Raw genomic sequence first — 20,152 nt, 5'->3', positions numbered from 1 at the left:
ATTGCTCATTAAAACTAAAAAAAAAAAAATGTGTGGCGGTTCCCCCAAATTCAATTACCAGGCCCTTCAGGTCTGGAATGGATATTAAGGGGAACCCCGCCTTAAAAAAAATGGCGTGGGGTCCCCCCAAATATCCATACCAGGCCCTTCAGGTCTGGTGTGGATTTTAAGGGGAACTCCACCCCAAATTAAAAAAATATGGCGTGGAGTCCCCCTAAAAATCCACACCAGACCCTTATCCGAGCACGTTAACCTGGCCGGCCGCAGAAAAGAGGGGGGGACAGAGTGCGGCCCCCCCTCTCCTGAACCGCACCAGGCCACATGCCCTCAACATGGGAAGGATGTCCCCATGTTGATGGGGACAAGGGCCTCATCCCCACAACCCTTGCCCGGTGGTTGTGGGGGTCTGTGGGTCCACATCTTGCCCGATGTCTTCTCCTATCTTCATCTCCGTCCATCAGCCTTCTCGTCCAACATCTTCTCGATCTTCTCGGCGCTGCGCTTGAAATTGAAGACCCCGCCGTGTTTCGCTCTTGGGACCCGCCCCCCTCTGATGCCACAGGTAAACTCATATGAAAGTCCGCGTGTGGCATATGTGCGTCAGAGGGGGGCGGGGTCACATGAGCGTCACATGACGGCAACTTCAATTGGAAGCTGCGGCGGCTTCTTCTTCTCCGGACGGCACGCTTGAAATTTAATTCCCCGCCGTGTGATGCTCTGTGACCCTGCCCCCCTCTGACGCACATGACTTTCAAATGAGTTTACTTGTGGCGTCAGAGGGGGGTGGGTCCCAGGAGCGGAACACAGCGGCCAATTCAAATTAAAGTGCTGCATCCGGGGAAGAAAGATGTGGATGAGAAGGCTCAGGCTGACGGACGGACGGAGAAGATAGGAGGAGACACCGGGCAAAATGCGGGACGAGAAGGCCGACAGAAGGAGAGGAACATGGGAGAAGACGTCGGGCAAGATGTGGAAGAAGCAGAGGAAGAAACCCGAATGAAAGAAGAAAAGAAGAACCGCGGAAAGAAGAGAATAAAAGATTTGTCAAAAACCGGCTACTGTCATTTTTAACACTTTTGACATTTTTCTTTTGGTGAAATGTACCCCATTACCATTTCACATAGGGGGGGCAGGATCTGGGGGTCCCCTTGGTTAAAGGAGTCTTCCAGATTCTGATAAGCCCCCCGCCCGCAGACCCCCACAACCACCGGGCAAGGGTTGTGGGGATGAGGCCCTTGTCCCCATCAACATGGGGACATCCTCCCCATGTTGAGTGCATGTGGCCTGGCGCGGTTCAGGAGAGGGGGGGGCCGCACTCTGTCCCCCCCCTCTTTTCTGCGGCCGGCCAGGTCAACGTGCTCAGATAAGGGTCTGGTGTGGATTTTTAGGGGGACTCCACGCCATTTTTTTTTAATTTGGGGTGGAGTTCCCCTTAAAATCCACACCAGACCTGAAGGGCATGTTATGGATATTTGCGGGGAACCCACGGCATTTTTTTTTTTTTTTACGGCGGGGTTCCCCTTAATATCCATATCAGACCTGAAGGGCCAGGTAATTTAATTTGGGGGGACCCCCATACATTTTTTTTTCCTTTATGAATGAAGCCCCTTAGAATTGCCGGGAGCCAAAAATTCATTATTGCCGCGTGTGAATTTTAAATGACTTTTTTCCTTCAGAATGTCATTTTGTGCAGGGACAGTTCTAAGTGCGGGAAAAATGCCCTTTTCACATGCTGACTTTACATCCCCCCTAGGTACGAAATTTAAAGGAATATTTCACTTTTATTGTTTCACTTTAAGCATTATTAATTTCACTGCTCCCGAAAAAACGGCCGTTTTAAAAAATAAAAAAAGTGTTGATACATGTCCCCTGGGGCAGGACTGAGGTCCCCAAACACTTTTTAGGACAAAACTTGCATATCAGCCTTTAATATGAACACTTTTGATTTCTCCCATAGACTTCTATAGGAAGTTCGGCGCGGCTTTACATATTACTTGCAATGCGCCAGCTGCTACGCTGGTTCATGCGCCTAATTAAGGCTTCACCCGGAGTACTAATTAAGGCATGAACCAGCGCAGCGCACAGAGAATAGTAAATCAGCCCGTTACAGTATACGTTGGTGTATGCAGAAGTATGTGCAGCCATCCTGTACCCAGCCAGGTGTCAGGAGGGACAAAGCTATTTGCAAAGTTGTGGTACAAGAACAGAAAACCCAATACATCCAGCTGTTTCTTCAGGGTAAGTGCTACAGAATATTAGTAAGATGTGTGGGACAGAGAAGCCTCCAAGCCTTTTGGAGTAATTCATAATTTGTTTAATTATTCCTTGTTAAAAAGCCATGGTATCTGACAATGAAGGTTGCTAAAGTCAGTCTGCAGCACAGAACCTGGAGAATTCATAATCTCATGTTAAAGTGTAACTACAGGCAAAAATTTTTGTTTTCATTTTGGATAGAGTAATGCCGCGTACACACCATCGTTTTCTGCGATGGAAAAAAGCGACGCTTTATGTGCTTTAAAAAAACGTCATTTTTCAAACTTCAATTTGAACAACGACGTAGCATACACACCATCGCTTTTTCACAACGCTCTAGCACAGCGCAGTTCCGTCAATCACGCACTACGTCACTATAAAGGGTCGTTTCCATGCGGAAGACGGCCTCTTTTGCTGATATCGTGTTGCTGCGTGTTAGTAAAAGTTTGGTGAGATACGATTCGTGATTTTCAGTGACTGTGCTTTAAATTTCGTTTTCTTGTCTATAAGCTGAAAAACACCTTAACGAATGTGCTGATTCCATTCTGAACAGTCGTTTTACATGAATGAGCGCTGCCGTCTCCTAACTTGCTTCTGAGCATGCGCGGGCTTAAATCGACGTTTTTACGTACACACGGTCAATGTTTAGAACACAGAAAACGACGTCGGCCAAAAACGACACATAAAATTGAAGCATGCTTCAATTTTTTTCTGTCGTTTTTTAGAAGACATAAAACGACGTTTTTGCCCACACACGGTCAATTAAATTGACGTTTTTGAAAATGACGTTTTTTTCCATCGCAGAAAACGATGGTGTGTACGCGGCATAAGGGTCCCCTGTCAGGTTTTTTTTTTTTTTGCCAACTGTGTCCCATTGGAGAGATTTCTCTTCACTTCCTGCTCTATAGCCAACATAGGAAGGAAAACTAGTATCACCAAAACTACTGTCCTTATTGGAAGATTTCACCTCTGTTCTGATGTCAATCCCAAATTTGGGATTTTCTTTTACTTTTGGTAGTAACAGTAAATGGTACAAATAGGGTGAATATCTCTAAGGCCTTGTACTCACGGCCAGACATGTCCGATGAAACCGGTCCGCGGACCGTTTCCATCGGATATGTCTGGCCGGGGACTTCTGTTCGATGGCTGTACACACCATCGAACAGAAGTCCGCGCGTAAACAATGCGCGGGGCGTGTACGCGCCGTCTCCGCGTCGATGGGTGGGCCTGCCTTTTAAATGCTTCCACGCATGCGTCGAAGTCATTCGACGCAAGCGAGGGATGGCGGGCGGCAGGACATGTACGGTAGGTCTGTACAGACGACCGTACATGTCCGATCCGCCCGAAAATGGTCCGCTCGGGCCTACACACGGCCGAACATGTCTGCTGAAACTGGTCCGCGTTTTTTTTTCTTCACCCCTTGTTGCATAATACAACTGAGAGTAGTTTGCATATGTGTTTCCACATGTGCTTTCCTGATTTTTCAGATTTATTCCATTAATGGCTTAAAATCCTGCTGTGGTTCTCCTGAGCTATTCTGTTTTCCCTGAGGACTCTGGTTCCTTCCTGTATGGTCTGCTGTCTTTTGCTGTTTTACCTTTTTGGTAAGTAAATATTATTGTTTTTACTTCTGGCCCTTGTTTATATATAGTTGAGATCCTTGAGCATGCATTATCTACAATAACTGATGTATTCATGATCAATATTTTTCTTTTCCCTTTTTTGACATTATTTACCAAAATGTATTGATATATAAATGATTGTTTTTACAGTCATTTAATTATATGTCTTGTTGTTTTTTCTTCTGATATTTAGCATTGTATGTCTGAAAGCTCCTGAAGAAACTCGTCGGAGTGAAACATGTAGAGCTGACTTAAACAATGCTTCGTCTTGATATCACGTATTTAATCGAGATGTATTTCAAATTTATCGTATTTATGGCATATTAACTATTTGTGTAATAAATTATTTTTTTCCAATTTTATAATCCATTTTTGTCTGATTATCTATTTGCACCATTTGAAAGCCCCGGGGTCCTTTTGGTTACCCCTTTTTCCCCCCTCTTCTCATTTTTTTCAGTTTCAGCAGACATGTTCGGTCGCGTGTACGGGGCCTAATGGGGACACAGACAGTAATAAAAGCTGACAGGTATTTTAATCCTTCTCCACTCTTTTCAAAACAAAAGTTTTGCCTTTAGTTACACTTTAATCGTGCAGTTTATGAGGGATATATATTTACCCCCTTATTTACCTTTTTCCTAATTCTGAATGGTCAGAAACCAGCTGCCTGAAGGTTTAAAAGTTGCTGCTTTTGCTATGGATGGGCAGGCAGAAGGCAAAGCAGCAATAATCACATTTCAGATGGCCTCTGACACTTAAACTATGTGCAGCGCCTGGTTACTTTCAGGTACCGGTGCTATTCTAAATTTAAGGGGGATGAGAGAGTTAGTTAGCTCTCATCCAGTTGATTTGCTCAAATTGGGTCTCTGTCTTGGCTGTGCTGTGGGCTCATTCTGTTGTTCCCGGGGGGCTGTTCCCACCCCGGAACAAAAGGTGGCAGCAGTGGTGCCACGCGGCGTTCTCAGTTCTGGGACCACATTGGTTCGGGACATCTGAGCTGTGGCTGGGCCCCAGTGATCGACTGGGTCCCGACAACCCACTGGAGATCGAGGTGACCGGACACTGGAAGGCTGAACGTCGGTCGCCTGTCAGTCGGTAACTTGAGGTGATTCAGGCGGAGAGTCTGTTGAGGAGGATTGTCTCCGTGATCTAAGTTCAGGGGAGAGCCTGTGGCAGAGGTTCCTTCCCCTCAAAGTTCCAAGTGATACTCTGGCTGCTAGGTCTGTGGCAGAGGCCTGTACAGGTATGCTAAACCCACTCTGGCTAGAGTGGCAACGAAGATAAAGTGTTGTTCAAAGCAGGATTGTTTCCTCATTGATACGCCTGAATCTGCTATTTCTTCTTCCTATGCATCTTTACCCTTCACTGCAAGTTTCATCATTTTACCCTGTTGGGTAAATAAAAGCATAAGATAAAAGACACCTGCTGTTTGGACATTCCATCATTACCGCTCTCTTCAACTACCCTAGACAGCGGAGTCACAGAGGTAACAGGCCATCCCAAATCTATCCAGCAGCTCCTTCGGGGGTGAGTGCTACATAAGGTGCCAACATAAGCAAAGATAAATGAGGGGAAACATATTTTATAAGGAAGCCTATATAATTGCAGGCAAAATCCCATTCATGACTTATTCTCTTTCAGTTTCCTCATAGGCTCAGACAGTGGCGTACTAACAATGGGGCGGGGGCGTGCCGCACCGGGTGCCACACGCTGGCAGTTGTTTGGCCGGCCGCCAGCGCCCCCCCTCTGCGACTGAAGAGGACATCGGGCGGCATGGTGGTGACAGGGAGGCAGCAGCAGCTGTTATGGTGACACACAGGCTGAAGCCTGGCTTTGCGGGGGCGGGGGTCCGTCGGCACAACCGGGACACGGCCGTAGCTCTGATAAGTCTCGGCTGTGTGACTGTCTCACAGTCACACAGCCGAGCAGACCAAAGCCACCTCCCCCTCCTCTGTGTAGTCTACAAGTGCTGCACACAGCACACAGCACGCTGATCATCTGAACCGAGGTGAACAGTATTACGGGTCTGAAGGGGGGTGTCTGTATTGTGGGGGATCTGTATTGTAGGGGGGTCTGTATTTTAGGGGGTGTCTGTATTGTAGGGGGGATCTGTATTGTAGGGGGTATCTGTATTGTAGTGGGGGGATCTGTATTGTAGGGGGGATCTGTATTGTAGGGGGGGTCTGTATTGTAAGGGGGGTCTGTATTGTAAGGGGGGGTCTGCACTGTAAGGGTGGGTCTGTATTGCAGGGGAGGGTCTGCACTGTAGGGGGATGGGTCTGCACTGTAGGGGGGTCCATTGGTGCAGGGTGCTGTGTAATATAAGGGGTCCAGTGATGCAGAGTGTTGTTTAATGTAAGGAGTCCAGTGGTGCAGGGTGCTGTGTAATGTAAGGGGTCCAGTGATGCAGGGTGCTGTGTAATGTAAGGCTGTCCGGTGATGCATGGTACTATGTAATGTAAAGGGTCCAGAGGTGCAGGGTGTTGTGTAATGTAAGGGGGTCCAGTGATGCAGGGTGCTGTGTAATGTCAAGGGGTACAGAGGTGCAGGGTGCTGTGTAATGTAAGGGGGTCCAGTGATGCAGGGTGCTGTGTAATGTAAAGGGGTCCAGAGGTGCAGGGTGCTGTGTAATGTAAAGGGATTCAGAGATACAGGGTGCTGTGTAATGTAAAGGGGTCCAGCGATGCAGTGTGCTTTGTAATGTAAAGGGGTCCAGAGGTGCAGGGTGTTGTGTAATGTAAAAGGGCCCAGTGATGCAGGGTGCTGTGTAATGTGGTGATGCAGAGTGCTGTGTAATGTAAGGGGTCCAGAGGTGTAGGGTGCTTTGTAATGTAAAGGGGCCCAGAGGTACAGGGGCTGTGTAATGTAAAGGGATCCAGAGGTGCAGGGGGTTGTGTAATGTAAAGGGGTCCAGAGGTGCAGTTGTGGTGAGGGGGTTATACAGTAGTGACAAAGAGATATTGAAGCATACAGAGGTATGCAGGGGGCACAGTGGGGTGTTTTTACATTTTACTGTGGGGGGGGGTGCTAGATGTAGGATTCGCCCCGGGTGCTAAATGCTCTAGGTATGCCCCTGGGCTCAGACACAGCATTGCTCTTGCTACTGCCAATCACAACCAGTGTTAGAGTGGGGGGGGGCTGTGCTCTGTGTGGCTATAGACAATCAGAGCCAGCTCAGGAGCAAGCCTGCACAGCTGCCCCCCATAGCAAGTTGCTTGGAATGGTGGACACTCGGCAGGGGGGAGCCAGGAGTGCCAGCGGGGGACCCAAGAAGAGAAGGGTTGGGGGTGTTCTGTGCAAAACCAGGTAAGTATGCTGTTTGTTATATGTATATTTTTTTAATTAAAGGCTTACAATGACGTTAAGTCCCCCAGTATTGGCCAGTGTGGAACGACATGTGTACAACATGGAGTTGCTCTTGTTCTATAAACAATCTCTAGTGTCTCCTCTTAGTATTTCTCATTATCTCACCTGATTAGGAGTAGGTAACACCCACTGAGCCAACACCGATCCCTCCCAATGTCCATCTGTCACTGCACAGGCTTTGGGGTTTTCTTCTTCTTCTTCTTCTTCTTCTTCTTCTTCTTCTTCTTCTTCTTCTTCTTCTTCCTCATATACAACATGCATTCCCTCTGCCAGGTTCTGTGGTTCAATTAAATATCTCCGGCCTTGTGTCAGGATGAGCCCACTGCAAAAGAAGAACAAGAATACTGTTTAAAGATAACAGCGCAGTGTTCTATCACATACATTATTTGTACATTTAAAAATTTTAACAGCAGCTATACATTTGTAGCATATACACACCATCCACCCAGGCCGTAGCCATAGCCCTGGGCAGGAAGAACTCACCTGATTTCATTCCATTAAATAACATTTCCCAGCATGCCTAGCCACAAATATGGTTGGCTGAGAAAGGTATGTTTATCATATCCTGATCTTCACTGTAAGGGCCCTTTCACACTGGTGCATTTTCCCCGCGTTTTTGCCGCGTTTTCGCATAGGGTTGGCGGGCCAATTCTCCTCCCAGCGATCGGCCAGGAAACCGTGGGAAAGGTAGAGGAGAGGAAGAGGAAAGCTGGCCGGATTACACAGAGAGGGTAAACTCCGCTGTTGAAAGACATTTCCAGCCTCCTGGACAGGTGCTCCTATGATAGACAGCATACTTGTCCAATACCAGGAAACTGAAGTAGTGTGACGTCTACCATAAGAGCGGGTCCAGGAGGTGGGACTTTGACAGCGGAATTCTCCTCTCTGTGTGATCTGGCTGGATTTCCTCTTCCTCTCTCTTCCCCAAAGTTTCCTGGCCGATTGCTGGGAGGAGAATCGGCTCCTATGAGGCTGCATTGATAGACACCGATGAGGGTGCATTGATGGGCACCGAAGAGGCTGCATTGATGGGCACCGATGAGGCTGCATTGATGGGCACCGATGATGCTGCACTGATAAAGTTGTTGTTAATATTTATTTTTTGTAACTTAATTCTACATAAAACATTTAACAGTATCTTTTTATGAGATAATTTATGAGGGCGTGTTTTGGGGCAAGGCAGAATAGGTGTTGGGTGGGGCGACTGGTGGGAGCAACTCTTAAGGCCTGGCTAGTAGCTTAGGACTTAAAATTTTGAGCCCTGCCTTTAGTATACAACTTGGTTAAGTGCACACAACACACCAATGTACGCACATGTTCTATAAGAAATGCTAATCCATGTAAGCCTGAAATGGCTGATAACACATAACAGCAAGCTGCATAGTAAACGACATATAATATCAGATATCTTATTTTCTCTTCAAGCATTGATATTTTTATTGGAAAAGAAACGTTTGGTATGAACAGACACAATAATGCAGCAAAATCGTCTCTCAGGTCGTCAACATAATAGCATAAAAACATAGAAAATACGGCCACAATATATATCCAACTTTTACATCTAACTTTTAATTTAACAACTGTTACATCCAAAACAAAAGGCCAAACAGTGCTAGTGGGACTGAACAGGTACTTCCCATTAACGATCAAGAATCACCTTTGAAAAAACAAATTTGTCAGAATATCCAAGCCCACTTACACCTATCCTGGGCACTAAGGCCTTTCAAATAGGTATGACAGACCCAAGGTTTAATGCCCTGCGACAGAGGGGTATAAGTAGGGTCATTCACTTCTCAAAAGAAAACCGATTAATTTCAAGGAGAGAGATGAAAAGAGAAGGGATGCAGGAACTAGACTTCCTGAGGCTGTTGCAATTAGAAGCATTTCTCCGGGGAATAGCCAACATGTACCCTTTTTTTTTCCTTTTTTTTTTCTTTCCCTTTTTTCTCCATTTGGGAAGGGGAGGGGGGAGGGGTGGGTAACAAGAGATAGAATGAAAGAGAGGAAAACGAGAAGTATTAAGAAACCAGGACGGAAGTAGAAGGAGGAAGGGGGGACGGTGGTTTTTTTTTTTATTGCCATCGCTCTCTTAACTCTCTGATATAGTTTATTTATGTAGAGGAACTGTAGTATATTATCCTGTAAAGTAATTCTTGAAATAAACAAAGAATTTATATAAAAAAAAAGAATGCTATCACGGATAGTGAGTGATGGAGAACCCGAATACAGGTTTAAGTTAGAAAAAGGGGAAAGGGCAAAGGAAATTGATGGTTGGAAAGCCACCAAGTAGCCTTGGTGAATTTCCCTGGGACTATCTTAGGACTCACTATAGTGTGAGACCCCATAGACTATCAAAAGTATAGTACCTGTAAATACCAGAAACAGAAAGAAATAAGGACATGGAGAGAAAGGGAGAAAAGGGAAGCTAAACAGATAAAAGAAAGAAGAGAGAGAAGGAGAGGGAAGCATTGATATTTTTTAATACTAAATTCATTGTCTTACCTTAACCCAGAGCAGGTGCTGATGCTGACCATTGATTGGTTGTCATTTTCAACATAGCCTTGATAGTGACAGTGATCCTGCACAATATGAGCACAAACAGTTATAAAGTTCAGCCAAAGATTTAACGTCCTCAAATGAAATCCTCAACAATGCAAAAAAAAAAAAAAATTCTCATTGCCATAGAAAGATCTTGGCAAACTTTGAAATATGATTGCACTTGTACAAAGCAATGATGTAAAGGTGTTTTTAAAGGATTGGAAGTCACCCAATTGGTTCCCCCACTGCCTCACTATTTTAGGAGCTAAGACATTGGTTTCCCCATCTTTTGAGAACATGGCCTTAAAGTGGAACTAAAGTTAATAATACCTACCTTCAATATTCTGTGGTCCCTCATTGGCAACCTCTTCCCAGCTTCTTCTAGGTGCTGGACTAAAAAAATCCATGTAGAAGCCAGACACTGAGATGTACACAAGACATACTGTATGTTCAAGACACACGTTATCTACAGGGGACTGTTCCAGCTGATTGAGCAGGTCTGCCGACACCAAATGATTTGTTCAATTTGAATAGGGGCAAAAGCCTGAGTGCAACCCATAACCTTGAACATGTCAGCTCTACTAGAAGCACTAACTCTGGGTCCATCTGCAGATGGCTGTCCACCGCTATGGCCACCTTCACTTTTCATCTTAGACCACTTTGCCAAGTTTGCAGTAGCCATGCTGACATACAGCCAGACAGTCAACATTACATTCTGATCAGGGACTCTGCTTCACAAGGGAGTTTGTCCAGGAGTGGTGCAGTTCACCGGGCATCAGAAAGACACTTACCACCCACATGGTAATGGGACATGCAAAAGATTGAACTACATCCTGTTTCAGATGGTGAGGTACCAACCCAGAGAAATCCAAAGTCAGAGAAAAAATATCACTCCAGGTGAGTTCTTCCCATGTAATTCCTTTCACCGTACTCAACAAGATGAAACCCCCACTGAGATCATTAAGCTCCACTACGGTGTTCGAGGATCAATGTGTGCACTTGGGGGAAGCAAGGCACTTGCTGTCTCAGATGTACAGATTGATACAAGACTCCCAACAGAATAAAGTACCATACTTCATTAGGGAATGGGAAAGAGAATTAAATGTGAGGCTATCAGATGAACAAATCAAAAAAATTATTAAATCAACTTACTCCACATCTATAAGCTCGCATGTTCAGGAAAAAGCCTATAAATTTATGACGAGGTGGTATAGGACACCAGTAAGGTTAAACCAGATGTACCCAGCAGCAGATGCCCGGTGTTGGAGAGGGTGTGAGCAAAGGGGCACATATCTCCACTTGTGGTGGGAGTGCCCCAGAATTAAAATATTCTGGGAAGCAATTGCACCGTGTATTGAGAGATTGACCCCAACACCTATGGAGTTTACGCCCATATGTTTCCTATACCATGGAACGCCTGGCCCTATTAAAACATACAGGAAGAGTATTGTACCACACTTGCTAAATGCAGCAAAATTATTAATCCCCAGATTCTGGTAACAGATCATCTGCCCAACATTAGCAGACTGGAAAAAGGAGGTTAATCGGATAATGGAAGCTGAAAAGTGGATTAAATTAGTGAAGGATAAAAAAGGGGAATTTGAGAAGACGTGGGCAGGCTGGATACAATATGCACCTGAAATGGGCTAGGGACGAGGGAAATGGAATGGGAAAATAGGGGACGTAACGGATATGCGAGATCCCCAGGGTAGTCGTATATGGATCAAATTATGGAAGAATAAGGAGTTGGATTATTGACCAGAGAGGAAATATCTAGATTCTCCTTTTTTTTTTTTATCTTTTCTCCATACTGATCTCCCTTGGAGGGCCCTTCTTTTTTATCGTTTTGATAGTGTGGAGTAGGATGTCCGCCCCGAACTAGAAGAGAGAGAGGGAGTGCAACCACAGTGAAATAGGGGTAGTAGGGAGGGATATGGGGTTGGGAAATGGAGTAGGTGGAATATAGGAGAGGAGGGACTAAAGTAGAACGAGGATAGAGGTGGAACACAGTCACCAAGGAAAATATAATTTTTTTTTCTTCCAGCTCACTAGCATCACTTTGGTGAGGAGGAGGTGGGTATGTCACTTAAAGTGGGAAGTAGGTCAGGACCACTAGGTCAGGATTCTCTTCATCATAAGGTACAATTATATATCTATATATATATAGGCCAAGAGGGCCGACACACAAAAACACGAGAGATTAATAACCAAACACTAGGCACTAGGTCAATAATTATGTAGTTATCATTCAAATTTGTTCTTTTCTTTACTTATTTATTTATTTTTTGCCATCCTCTTTTTTTTCTCGCGGGGTATAGAAGGACATAGTAGGAGAACACACGATTCCAACAGAAGGGACGGAGGGTGTAGGGACAGAGTAGACATTGTAGCGAGGGGAGAGGAGGAGGATTATATTTCAAAACTTTTTTTTTTTCTTTCTCCCTCTTTCTTTTTTTTCTCTCTTATGGGGGGGGGGGGGGGAATAATAATAAGAATAATACGTTTTTGGATATGAAAATTTTAGATTTTTCATGCAATGTTTAAGTTATTTGTGTAGTAAGTAAATGATGGAACACAAGAATGTACAATGTTGTATGGAATATGTTAAATAAAAAATAAAAAAATATTTGATCATAAAAAAAAAAAATTCCTTTCACCGTACAATCAGGTGCTGGTCTGATCCGTGATCGTGGCACACCACATATGGAAAAAATGTAGGTTGACCGCACTCCAATGTCATAGAAAACTTGAACTTTATTAAATAAAATCCATTCACAGAGCAAGTGTAGGATGACAGTAGTAGATGTTAACGCATTTCACGCAGGAAACACTTAGTCACGACTAAGCACTTCCTGTATGGATTTTATTCCATAAAGTTCATGTTTTCCCTTACATTGGAGTGTGGTCAACCTACTATTTCTACATATGTGGAATACATAGCCCAGAGAAAGAAGAGGAGATGAAGTGGTCTGAAAGTACAAACATACATTGCACTCAGTGACAGGTTACTCACCTTACCACATTATACTTGGCCATGGGGGCTCTTTGGGGACCCACTGTCCTTTGGGGCTTTGTCCAGAAGTCTAAAAACTCTGCCACTACCAGAAAATCTATAGTGGCCGAACCCTGTCCCTTCATCATTGCCTCCCAGGATTTCTGGAGAAGTTCCAAAGCCCAACAAAACCGTTAAACCCATAAATCAACCAGCTACTGATGTGCCTGACAAGCAGGAGTCCAAGCAAGAGGACATAAGAGCATGCAGCACTAACATAAGCCCCAGTCACATTGGTGGATATTGTCAAGACATGGGTTTAATATCACTTTGAGTGGAATGGCACTGCTCACAGCTGAACTACTTTACCAAAGACTTCCACAGTCGGACTTGCATAAAGTCTGCTGCGGGATCTTGTTATCAACAGGCCAATGTTGTCTCCAACTGGCTCCCTAGCAGGAGAAATATTGTATTCCTTTCCAGGGCACAGCAAGATTTTGTCTAAAAGTAAAAAAACATTTTTTGGATAGATTAAGGCAGTGTTATACACCCTTGTCAGTTTTTTTTTCCACCTGTGGAAGGAAGAATTTCATTCACTTCCTGTCCTACAACCACAACAGGAAGTGAGATAAAATCCTACCAAAGTGACAGATTCCCTGATTTCCATCAGGGTCACCGGAACAGATGTCCCCATTGGAAGATTTTCCCTCTATTTCTGTTCTGGTGACATCCAAAATTTGGGATTTTCTCTTGCTTTCAGTTTTAGTGAAAATAGTAAATATATCAAATAGAGAGGATGAATCGCACAAACTGGGACACAAACAGCAATAATAACAGGTGTCCTAAAACAAAAAAAAGTTTAGTTACACTTTAACCACTTAAGGACCGCCCCATGTACATATTCTGCGGCAGGGCGACCCTTATGTGTGAAATCCCCTGTTTGCGATTTATTTCAAGGGCTCTGTGGCGCGCATAGTGGGAGCAAATCAGCAGGTCTGGCGGCCGTGATGGCAGCAGGGACCTGCCAATCGTTAACAAGAGAAGCAGAGAGCTGTTCTGAGAGGGAGAAAAATTAAGATATTGTATTTCTACTAAGCAGAAACACTGATCTCTGTTTTTTTCCAGTCACAGCATTCTAGGGTGACCACATTCCCAAACGGCCATTCAGGGACCCCCTTCCCAAAAAAAGCTTGTGCTGTAAAGAATGACAGCACAGCTGGGGCAGTGGATGCGCGCTACCCAGAAGATCTGATCACGCCCCCAAAAAAGGCAGCAGCATTGCCCCTTTACTCATTGACAGCACTTGTCCTGACTGACCAAGACCCGTTTTACCTTGTTCCAATGCTGGCTTTACACTGCCCTGCTGTGATTAGACACAAGAGGTGGGATTTATGATTTATCCAATCACAAGCAGGGGGCAGAGATTGTGCCCCTCCAGACTATCCCGGCCAAGACCAGTGCTGTCTTTGAGTAAAGTGGCAATGTGGTGGCCTTTTTTTGGGGGGAACAGATAGGGGGGAAGGGGGGGTGGCTGTGTCAGCTTCATTATGGGACACTGTATTGTCCTGGAATGAAGGTGCCCGGGACAGACCTGCAAAATGCGGGAATGTCCCAGGCAATCCAGGACACGTGGTCACCCTACAGCATTCCCCCCACAGTTAGAGAGCACCCCCTAGGAGCACATTTAATCCTTTGATGGCCCCCAATGTTAACCCCTTCCCAGCCAGTCAGTGACAGCACATTTTTTTTTAGCACTGATCACTGTATTGGTGTCACTGGTCCCCAAAAAGTGTCACTTGGTGTCAGATTTGTCTTTTTGTTTTTGAGACTTTATAGGGATTTTTTTTACCAATAACATGTAGCAGAAAACATATTGGCCTAAATTCAGTGAAAAAAAAAAAGATTTTTTACATTTTTTTATTGGATGTGTTTTATGGCAGGAAGTAAAAAATATTGTTGTTTTTTTGTTCATAATTGTCGGTCTTTTTCTAGTTATGGCACAAAAAATCAAAAACTGCAGAGGTGATCAAATGTATCACCAAAAGAAAGCTCTATTTGTGGGTAAAAAAGGACATACATTTTTTTTTTGGGGTACAGTGTCGCACGATCACGCAATTGTCAGTTAAAGCAACACAATGCAAAAAATGTGGTTAATTATCAGTTCATGTTTACATAGTTTGTTTGCCAGCTGCCCATTCCCTCTGCCATATCTTTATGCTGTATCGCCACCTAGTGGGCAAATGTAGGAATTGTCATTCCTGTTACTGTGTTTGGATACCTACAGTATCTCACAAAGGCAAGTACTGTACACCACTCACATTTTTGTAAATATTTTGTTCTATCTTTTCATGTGACAACACTAAAGAAATTACACTTTGCGACAATTTAACCACTTGCTTACTGGGCACATATACCCCCCTCCTGCCTAGGCGAAATTTCAGCTTCCGGCACTGCATTGCTTTAACTGACAATTGCGCAGTTGTGCGACGTGGCTCCCAAACAAAATTGACATCCTTTTTCCCCCACAAATAGAGCTTTCTTTTGGTGGTATTTGATCACCTCTGCGGTTTTTATTTGTGCTATAAACAAAAAAAGAGCGACAATTTTGAAAAAAAAAACAATATTTTTTACTGCTATAATAAATATCCCAATTTTTTTTTATAAAAACATTATTTTTTCTTAGTTTAGGTCAATACGTATTCTACATATTTTTGGTAAAAAAAAAAAAATCGCAATAAGCGACTGGTTTGCGCAAAAGTTATAGCGCCTACAAAATAGGGGACAGAATTATTTCATTTTTTTTACTAGTAATGGTGGCGATCTGCAATTTTTATTGGGACTGCGACATTATGGACACTTTTGACACATTTATACAGCAAACAGTGCTATAAATATGCACTAATTACTGTATAAATGTGACTGGCAGGGAAGGGGTTAACACTAGGGGGCGAGGAAGGGGTTAAATATGTAGCCTAGTGAATGTTCTAACTGTAGGGGGAGGGAACTGACTGGGGGAGGTGACCGATCTGTGTCCCTATGTACAAGGGACACAGCATCAGTCTCCTCTTTCCCTGATAGGACGTGAATCTGTGTGTTTACACACACAGATCCACGTCCTTGTCTGTGTAACCGCCGACCGTGGGTGCCAGGCGGACATCGCAACCGCCAGGCACGCGCATCGGCATCTCAGTGATTCGGCGGGCATGCACGCGCCCCCAGTGGCTGAAGGCTGTATATAGACGGCCTCCCGGCAGTTGGGATCCACACTGCGGCCTTACAAAGTCGTACGGCCGGCAGGAAGTGGTTAAAGTAGTGAGTGTACAGCTTGTATAACAGTGTAAATTTACTGTCCCCTCAAAATAATTGTGGCGGGGTTCCCCTTAAAGCGGGGTTCCAACCACATTTAGCATTTTTTAAATGTATGTCCTTTCATCATGCGTTTTTATAATATAAATCTAGTCACTTACTATTTTACAACCCGCCGTCGCTCCACATAGTTATTCAAAAAAGATAGTTTATAAAACTATGTCCACACCGTTGTCATTTTGCTTGTGGGCATTGTGAAGCCCACAAGCACTTACTTCCTGGAAGTCTTGGATGGGAGTGATAATTGGGAAGCGCACTGCATCCTGGGCATAGGTGTGCCCAGCCTATGGCATTAGGGTGTGCACACCAAAGCTTAAACACACATGCGTGTGTAATATACCGTATATGGCAGTGGGTAAGTCAGTAGGGCTTTGTCAGCAGGGCAGAGATTGGTGTCAGTGTCTTTATTTGTATTATTATTATTATAATTTTTTTTTACAATTTTTTTTTTTTTTTTAAGGCAGCAGGGGGAATCTGCACAGTACAGGGTGATTAGGGTGTGCCGAGGCACACCTTACACCCTATGTGCGCACGCCTATGATCCTGGGAAATGATGACACACATTTCCCAGGAGCATTAGAGGGAGATGATGTCAGAATCCTAGGTGATTCCAAAGGCAGATTTCGTGGGACCGCATAGCAACAGGCATTTCCAGATGAGTAAAACATTTTTTTTCTTTTTTTAGGTCTAAGCACAGTAATGAAAAAAACATTTTGGGATGGAAACTCCACTTTAATATCCATACCAGACCTGAAGGGCCTGGTATGGATTTTGGGGGGACCCCTACGCAATATTCTTTTTAATTTTGGTTCAGGGTTCCCCTTAATATTTATACCAGACCCAAAGGGCCTGGTAATGGACCATGCCATTTTTTTCAATTAGTTATATTGCCGAAACCCGACAATTCATTACAGCCACAAGCAATTTTACATTTTTTTTTTTCTTTAGAAATGTAATTTTGCTGTGGTATTGTTCTAAACATGGGAAAACCGTGCCTCTTTACAGGAAAACTATAGACACCCCGGGCGTCTATCACTTTAAGCATTATTAAAATCACTGCCATTTTTAAAACTTTTTTTTTGCATTGATACATGTCCCCTTGGGCAGGACCCGCGTCTCCAAACACTTTTTATGACAATAATTTGCATTTAAGCCTTTAAAATTATCACTTTTGTTTTTTCATGGTAGTGTCCCATGGATTTTAAAGCCCCATGTACACGGGACGCTGATAAACATACGTTAAGAGGCAGTTGGACACTTTTTTCAACTGCCCCTGAACTCATTTACTGTAATGTTATCCTATGTGACCAAGGTATACAGTCTCGTTTATTGCCGTTTTTAGGCAGTTGCGTTTAACAACGTTTCTTTGAAAGAAAAAAATGGGTTCAGACGCAGAAGATTTCCACATTTCAGACGCCAAATGCGACTAAACGCGTTTGGCATCGTTTCATTTATAGGCGTTCTTGGCCATTTAAAAAACAGAAATAATTAAACGCTTCTAAACGCAAAGGCAGCAGCAAATGGCAAAACGTCGCTAAACACGGCGTGTAAACGCGGCAAAACGGACGTTTTAAACGTGGGTTACTATCTTTCAAGTTTAATCATTTAGGAGCCATTGTAAAAACGTCCCGTGTACATGAAGCCTAATGGGGTTCTGTGCCTTTCGAATTTGCCCCAAACACCACATAATGTTCGTTGTTCGCGGAACATCCGAACAACCAAAGTTCGGCTCAAACTTATACTCGGGCTGAACCGTTCGCCCATCCCTACTGGTAATATGTCTGTGCATGTCTGCCCTGCATACAGCCAGGAATGGTCACGTAAATATCACTGTATGTGTCTGGTCTGATGGCCTATACACAACATAAAGATGCTGAATATTGGGCGGCAGTGGCCCAGGTTTAGGGCTCACAAAGGTTGCAGGACTATCTCGACTATTAATGGAAAAAGAGAAGGGTTTGGGACTTTAAATGAGATGCGTTTAAATGCAAGCAGTAAGTATAAATAAATAAGGTTGTATGCCTAATAACCTGGCTTAAACTTACCAACCAACAAGCAGGCCAAATTCAACTGTCTAACTTTGTATGTTAAAAGCAAAGGATTGGTTGCACACATTTGCAAATATATGGTTAACTACTTGTGACCCGCGCGCCGTCAATTGACGGCTACAGCGCGGATCCCAAAAGCCAAGTGGACGTCAATTGACGTCCGCCCCTTTGGGCGGTCCCCGCGCACTCCAGAGCATGCAGCGGGGAAAATCTGTGTTGGCCGTGTCCCTTGGACACAGCCAATTACAGATCGCCGCGAACGGCCAATCAGAGTGGCTGTTTGCGATGCGATCTGTGCGGCCAATGAGAGATGATCTCATATGTAAACATATGAGATCATCTCTCATTGCCGTTTTACACAGAGACAGCGGTGCTGTCTCTGGAGAGGAGACGGATCTGTGTCTCTTGTACATAGAGACACAGATCGGTCACCTCCCCCAGTCACCCCCCCCCTCCACCTACAGTTAGAACACTATATAGGAAACATATTTAACCCCTTCCTCACCCCCTAGTGTTAACCCCTTCAATGCCAGTCACATTTATACTGTAATTAGTGCATATTTATAGCACTGATCGCAGTATAAATGTGAATGGCACCAAAAATGTGTCCGATGTGTCCGCCATAATGTCGCAGTCCCAATAAAAATCGCAGATCGCTGCCATTTCTAGTAAAAAAAAATAATAATAATTCTGTCCCCTATTTTGTAAGCGCTATAACTTTTGCGCAAACGCTTATTGCGATTTTTTTTTTTTTTACCAAAAATTTGTAGAAGAATACCTATCGGCCTAAACTGAGAAAAAAAAATGTTGTTTTTTTTTAAATTAGGATATTTATTATAGCAAGAAGTAAAAAATATTGTATTTTTTTCAAAATTGTCGCACTTTTTTGTTTATAGCGCAAAAAATAAAAACCGCACAGGCGATCAAATACCACCAAAAGAAAGCTCTACTTGTGGGGAAAAAAGGACGTCAATTTTGTTTGGGATCCACGTCGCACAACCGCGCAATTGTTAGTTAAAGCGACGCAGTGCCGAAAGCTGAAATTTCACCTGGGCAGGAGGGGGGTATATGTGCCCAGTAAGCAAGTGGTTAAGCTACAGGCCTTGCCAAGGCTCTCTGCATTCCTGTAGTCCTAACTAAACTTTTATAGTTTCCTCAATGGTGGCATACAAGTACTAATGAGTAGATGGAGGGCAGGTGACTAGGGGTGTGTGTCACCGGCCGCCTCCATCTACGATTGGTATAGTAGTAAAGAGCACTGGAAAAAACGCATAAAAGTATATGTATATAGGTATCAAAAACGCATCTCCATCCCTGTTTAATATGAATAGAACATGGATTGGGACTTTGAGGCACATGGGCATCCGCTGAAATTTTTTCAGAGGGGGCGCTTCGGCAGCACCGATACACAGTCACATTAAAAGCGCGCCCCTCCCCCACGTTAAAATGTAAAAACACCCCACTGTGTCCCCTGCATCTTTCAATATCGCTTTGTCACTACTGTGTACCCCCTCTCCACAACTGCACCTCTGGACCCCTCTACATTACACAGCACCCCACAGCTCTGGACCCTTTACATTACACAGCACCCCACAGCTCTGGACCCCTTTACATTACACAGCACCCTGCATCACTGGACCCCTTTACATTACACAGCACCCTGCATCACTGGACCCCTTTACATTACACAGCACCCCTTTCCCTTGACTGAAACACTACACTATATTGACAGTATATTTATTTCAGGTCTAAAAGAGGAACCTTTTGGAATGAGGGACAAATGGATTTGATTCCAGAAGAGGGACAGGCACTCTAAATAAGGGACAACTAGAAACTAGGCCATAGGCTACAACTCTCTGTTGTGTTTGCTCTGCGTTTCCAGACTTGCTAAAAACACATCAGAACATAGTCTAGTGTTCCCTGTGGAAACAAATGTTGGAACAAACAAAGCACAGGCCTTGTAAACGATA

General features: G+C 44.2%; 1 protein-coding gene across 1 annotated transcript in view; it reads right to left on the bottom strand.

The window, feature by feature from the left end:
• Positions 1 to 20,152, bottom strand: part of LOC120933090 (zinc metalloproteinase-disintegrin-like VMP-III) — a 156,072-nt gene that overhangs the window by 76,218 nt on the left and 59,702 nt on the right. Inside the window, exons 5-6 of the mRNA XM_040346089.1 lie at positions 9,741 to 9,817; positions 7,344 to 7,560 (exon numbers count right to left, since the gene is read on the bottom strand). Coding sequence (XP_040202023.1) covers positions 7,344 to 7,560; positions 9,741 to 9,817 — 294 coding nt within the window. The remainder of the gene's footprint in view (positions 1 to 7,343; positions 7,561 to 9,740; positions 9,818 to 20,152) is intronic.

This window comes from Rana temporaria, chromosome 3 (assembly GCF_905171775.1).
Source record: "Rana temporaria chromosome 3, aRanTem1.1, whole genome shotgun sequence".
NCBI classification, from domain to species: domain Eukaryota; kingdom Metazoa; phylum Chordata; class Amphibia; order Anura; family Ranidae; genus Rana; species Rana temporaria.
This window is presented reverse-complemented; position numbering and strand designations above follow the sequence as displayed.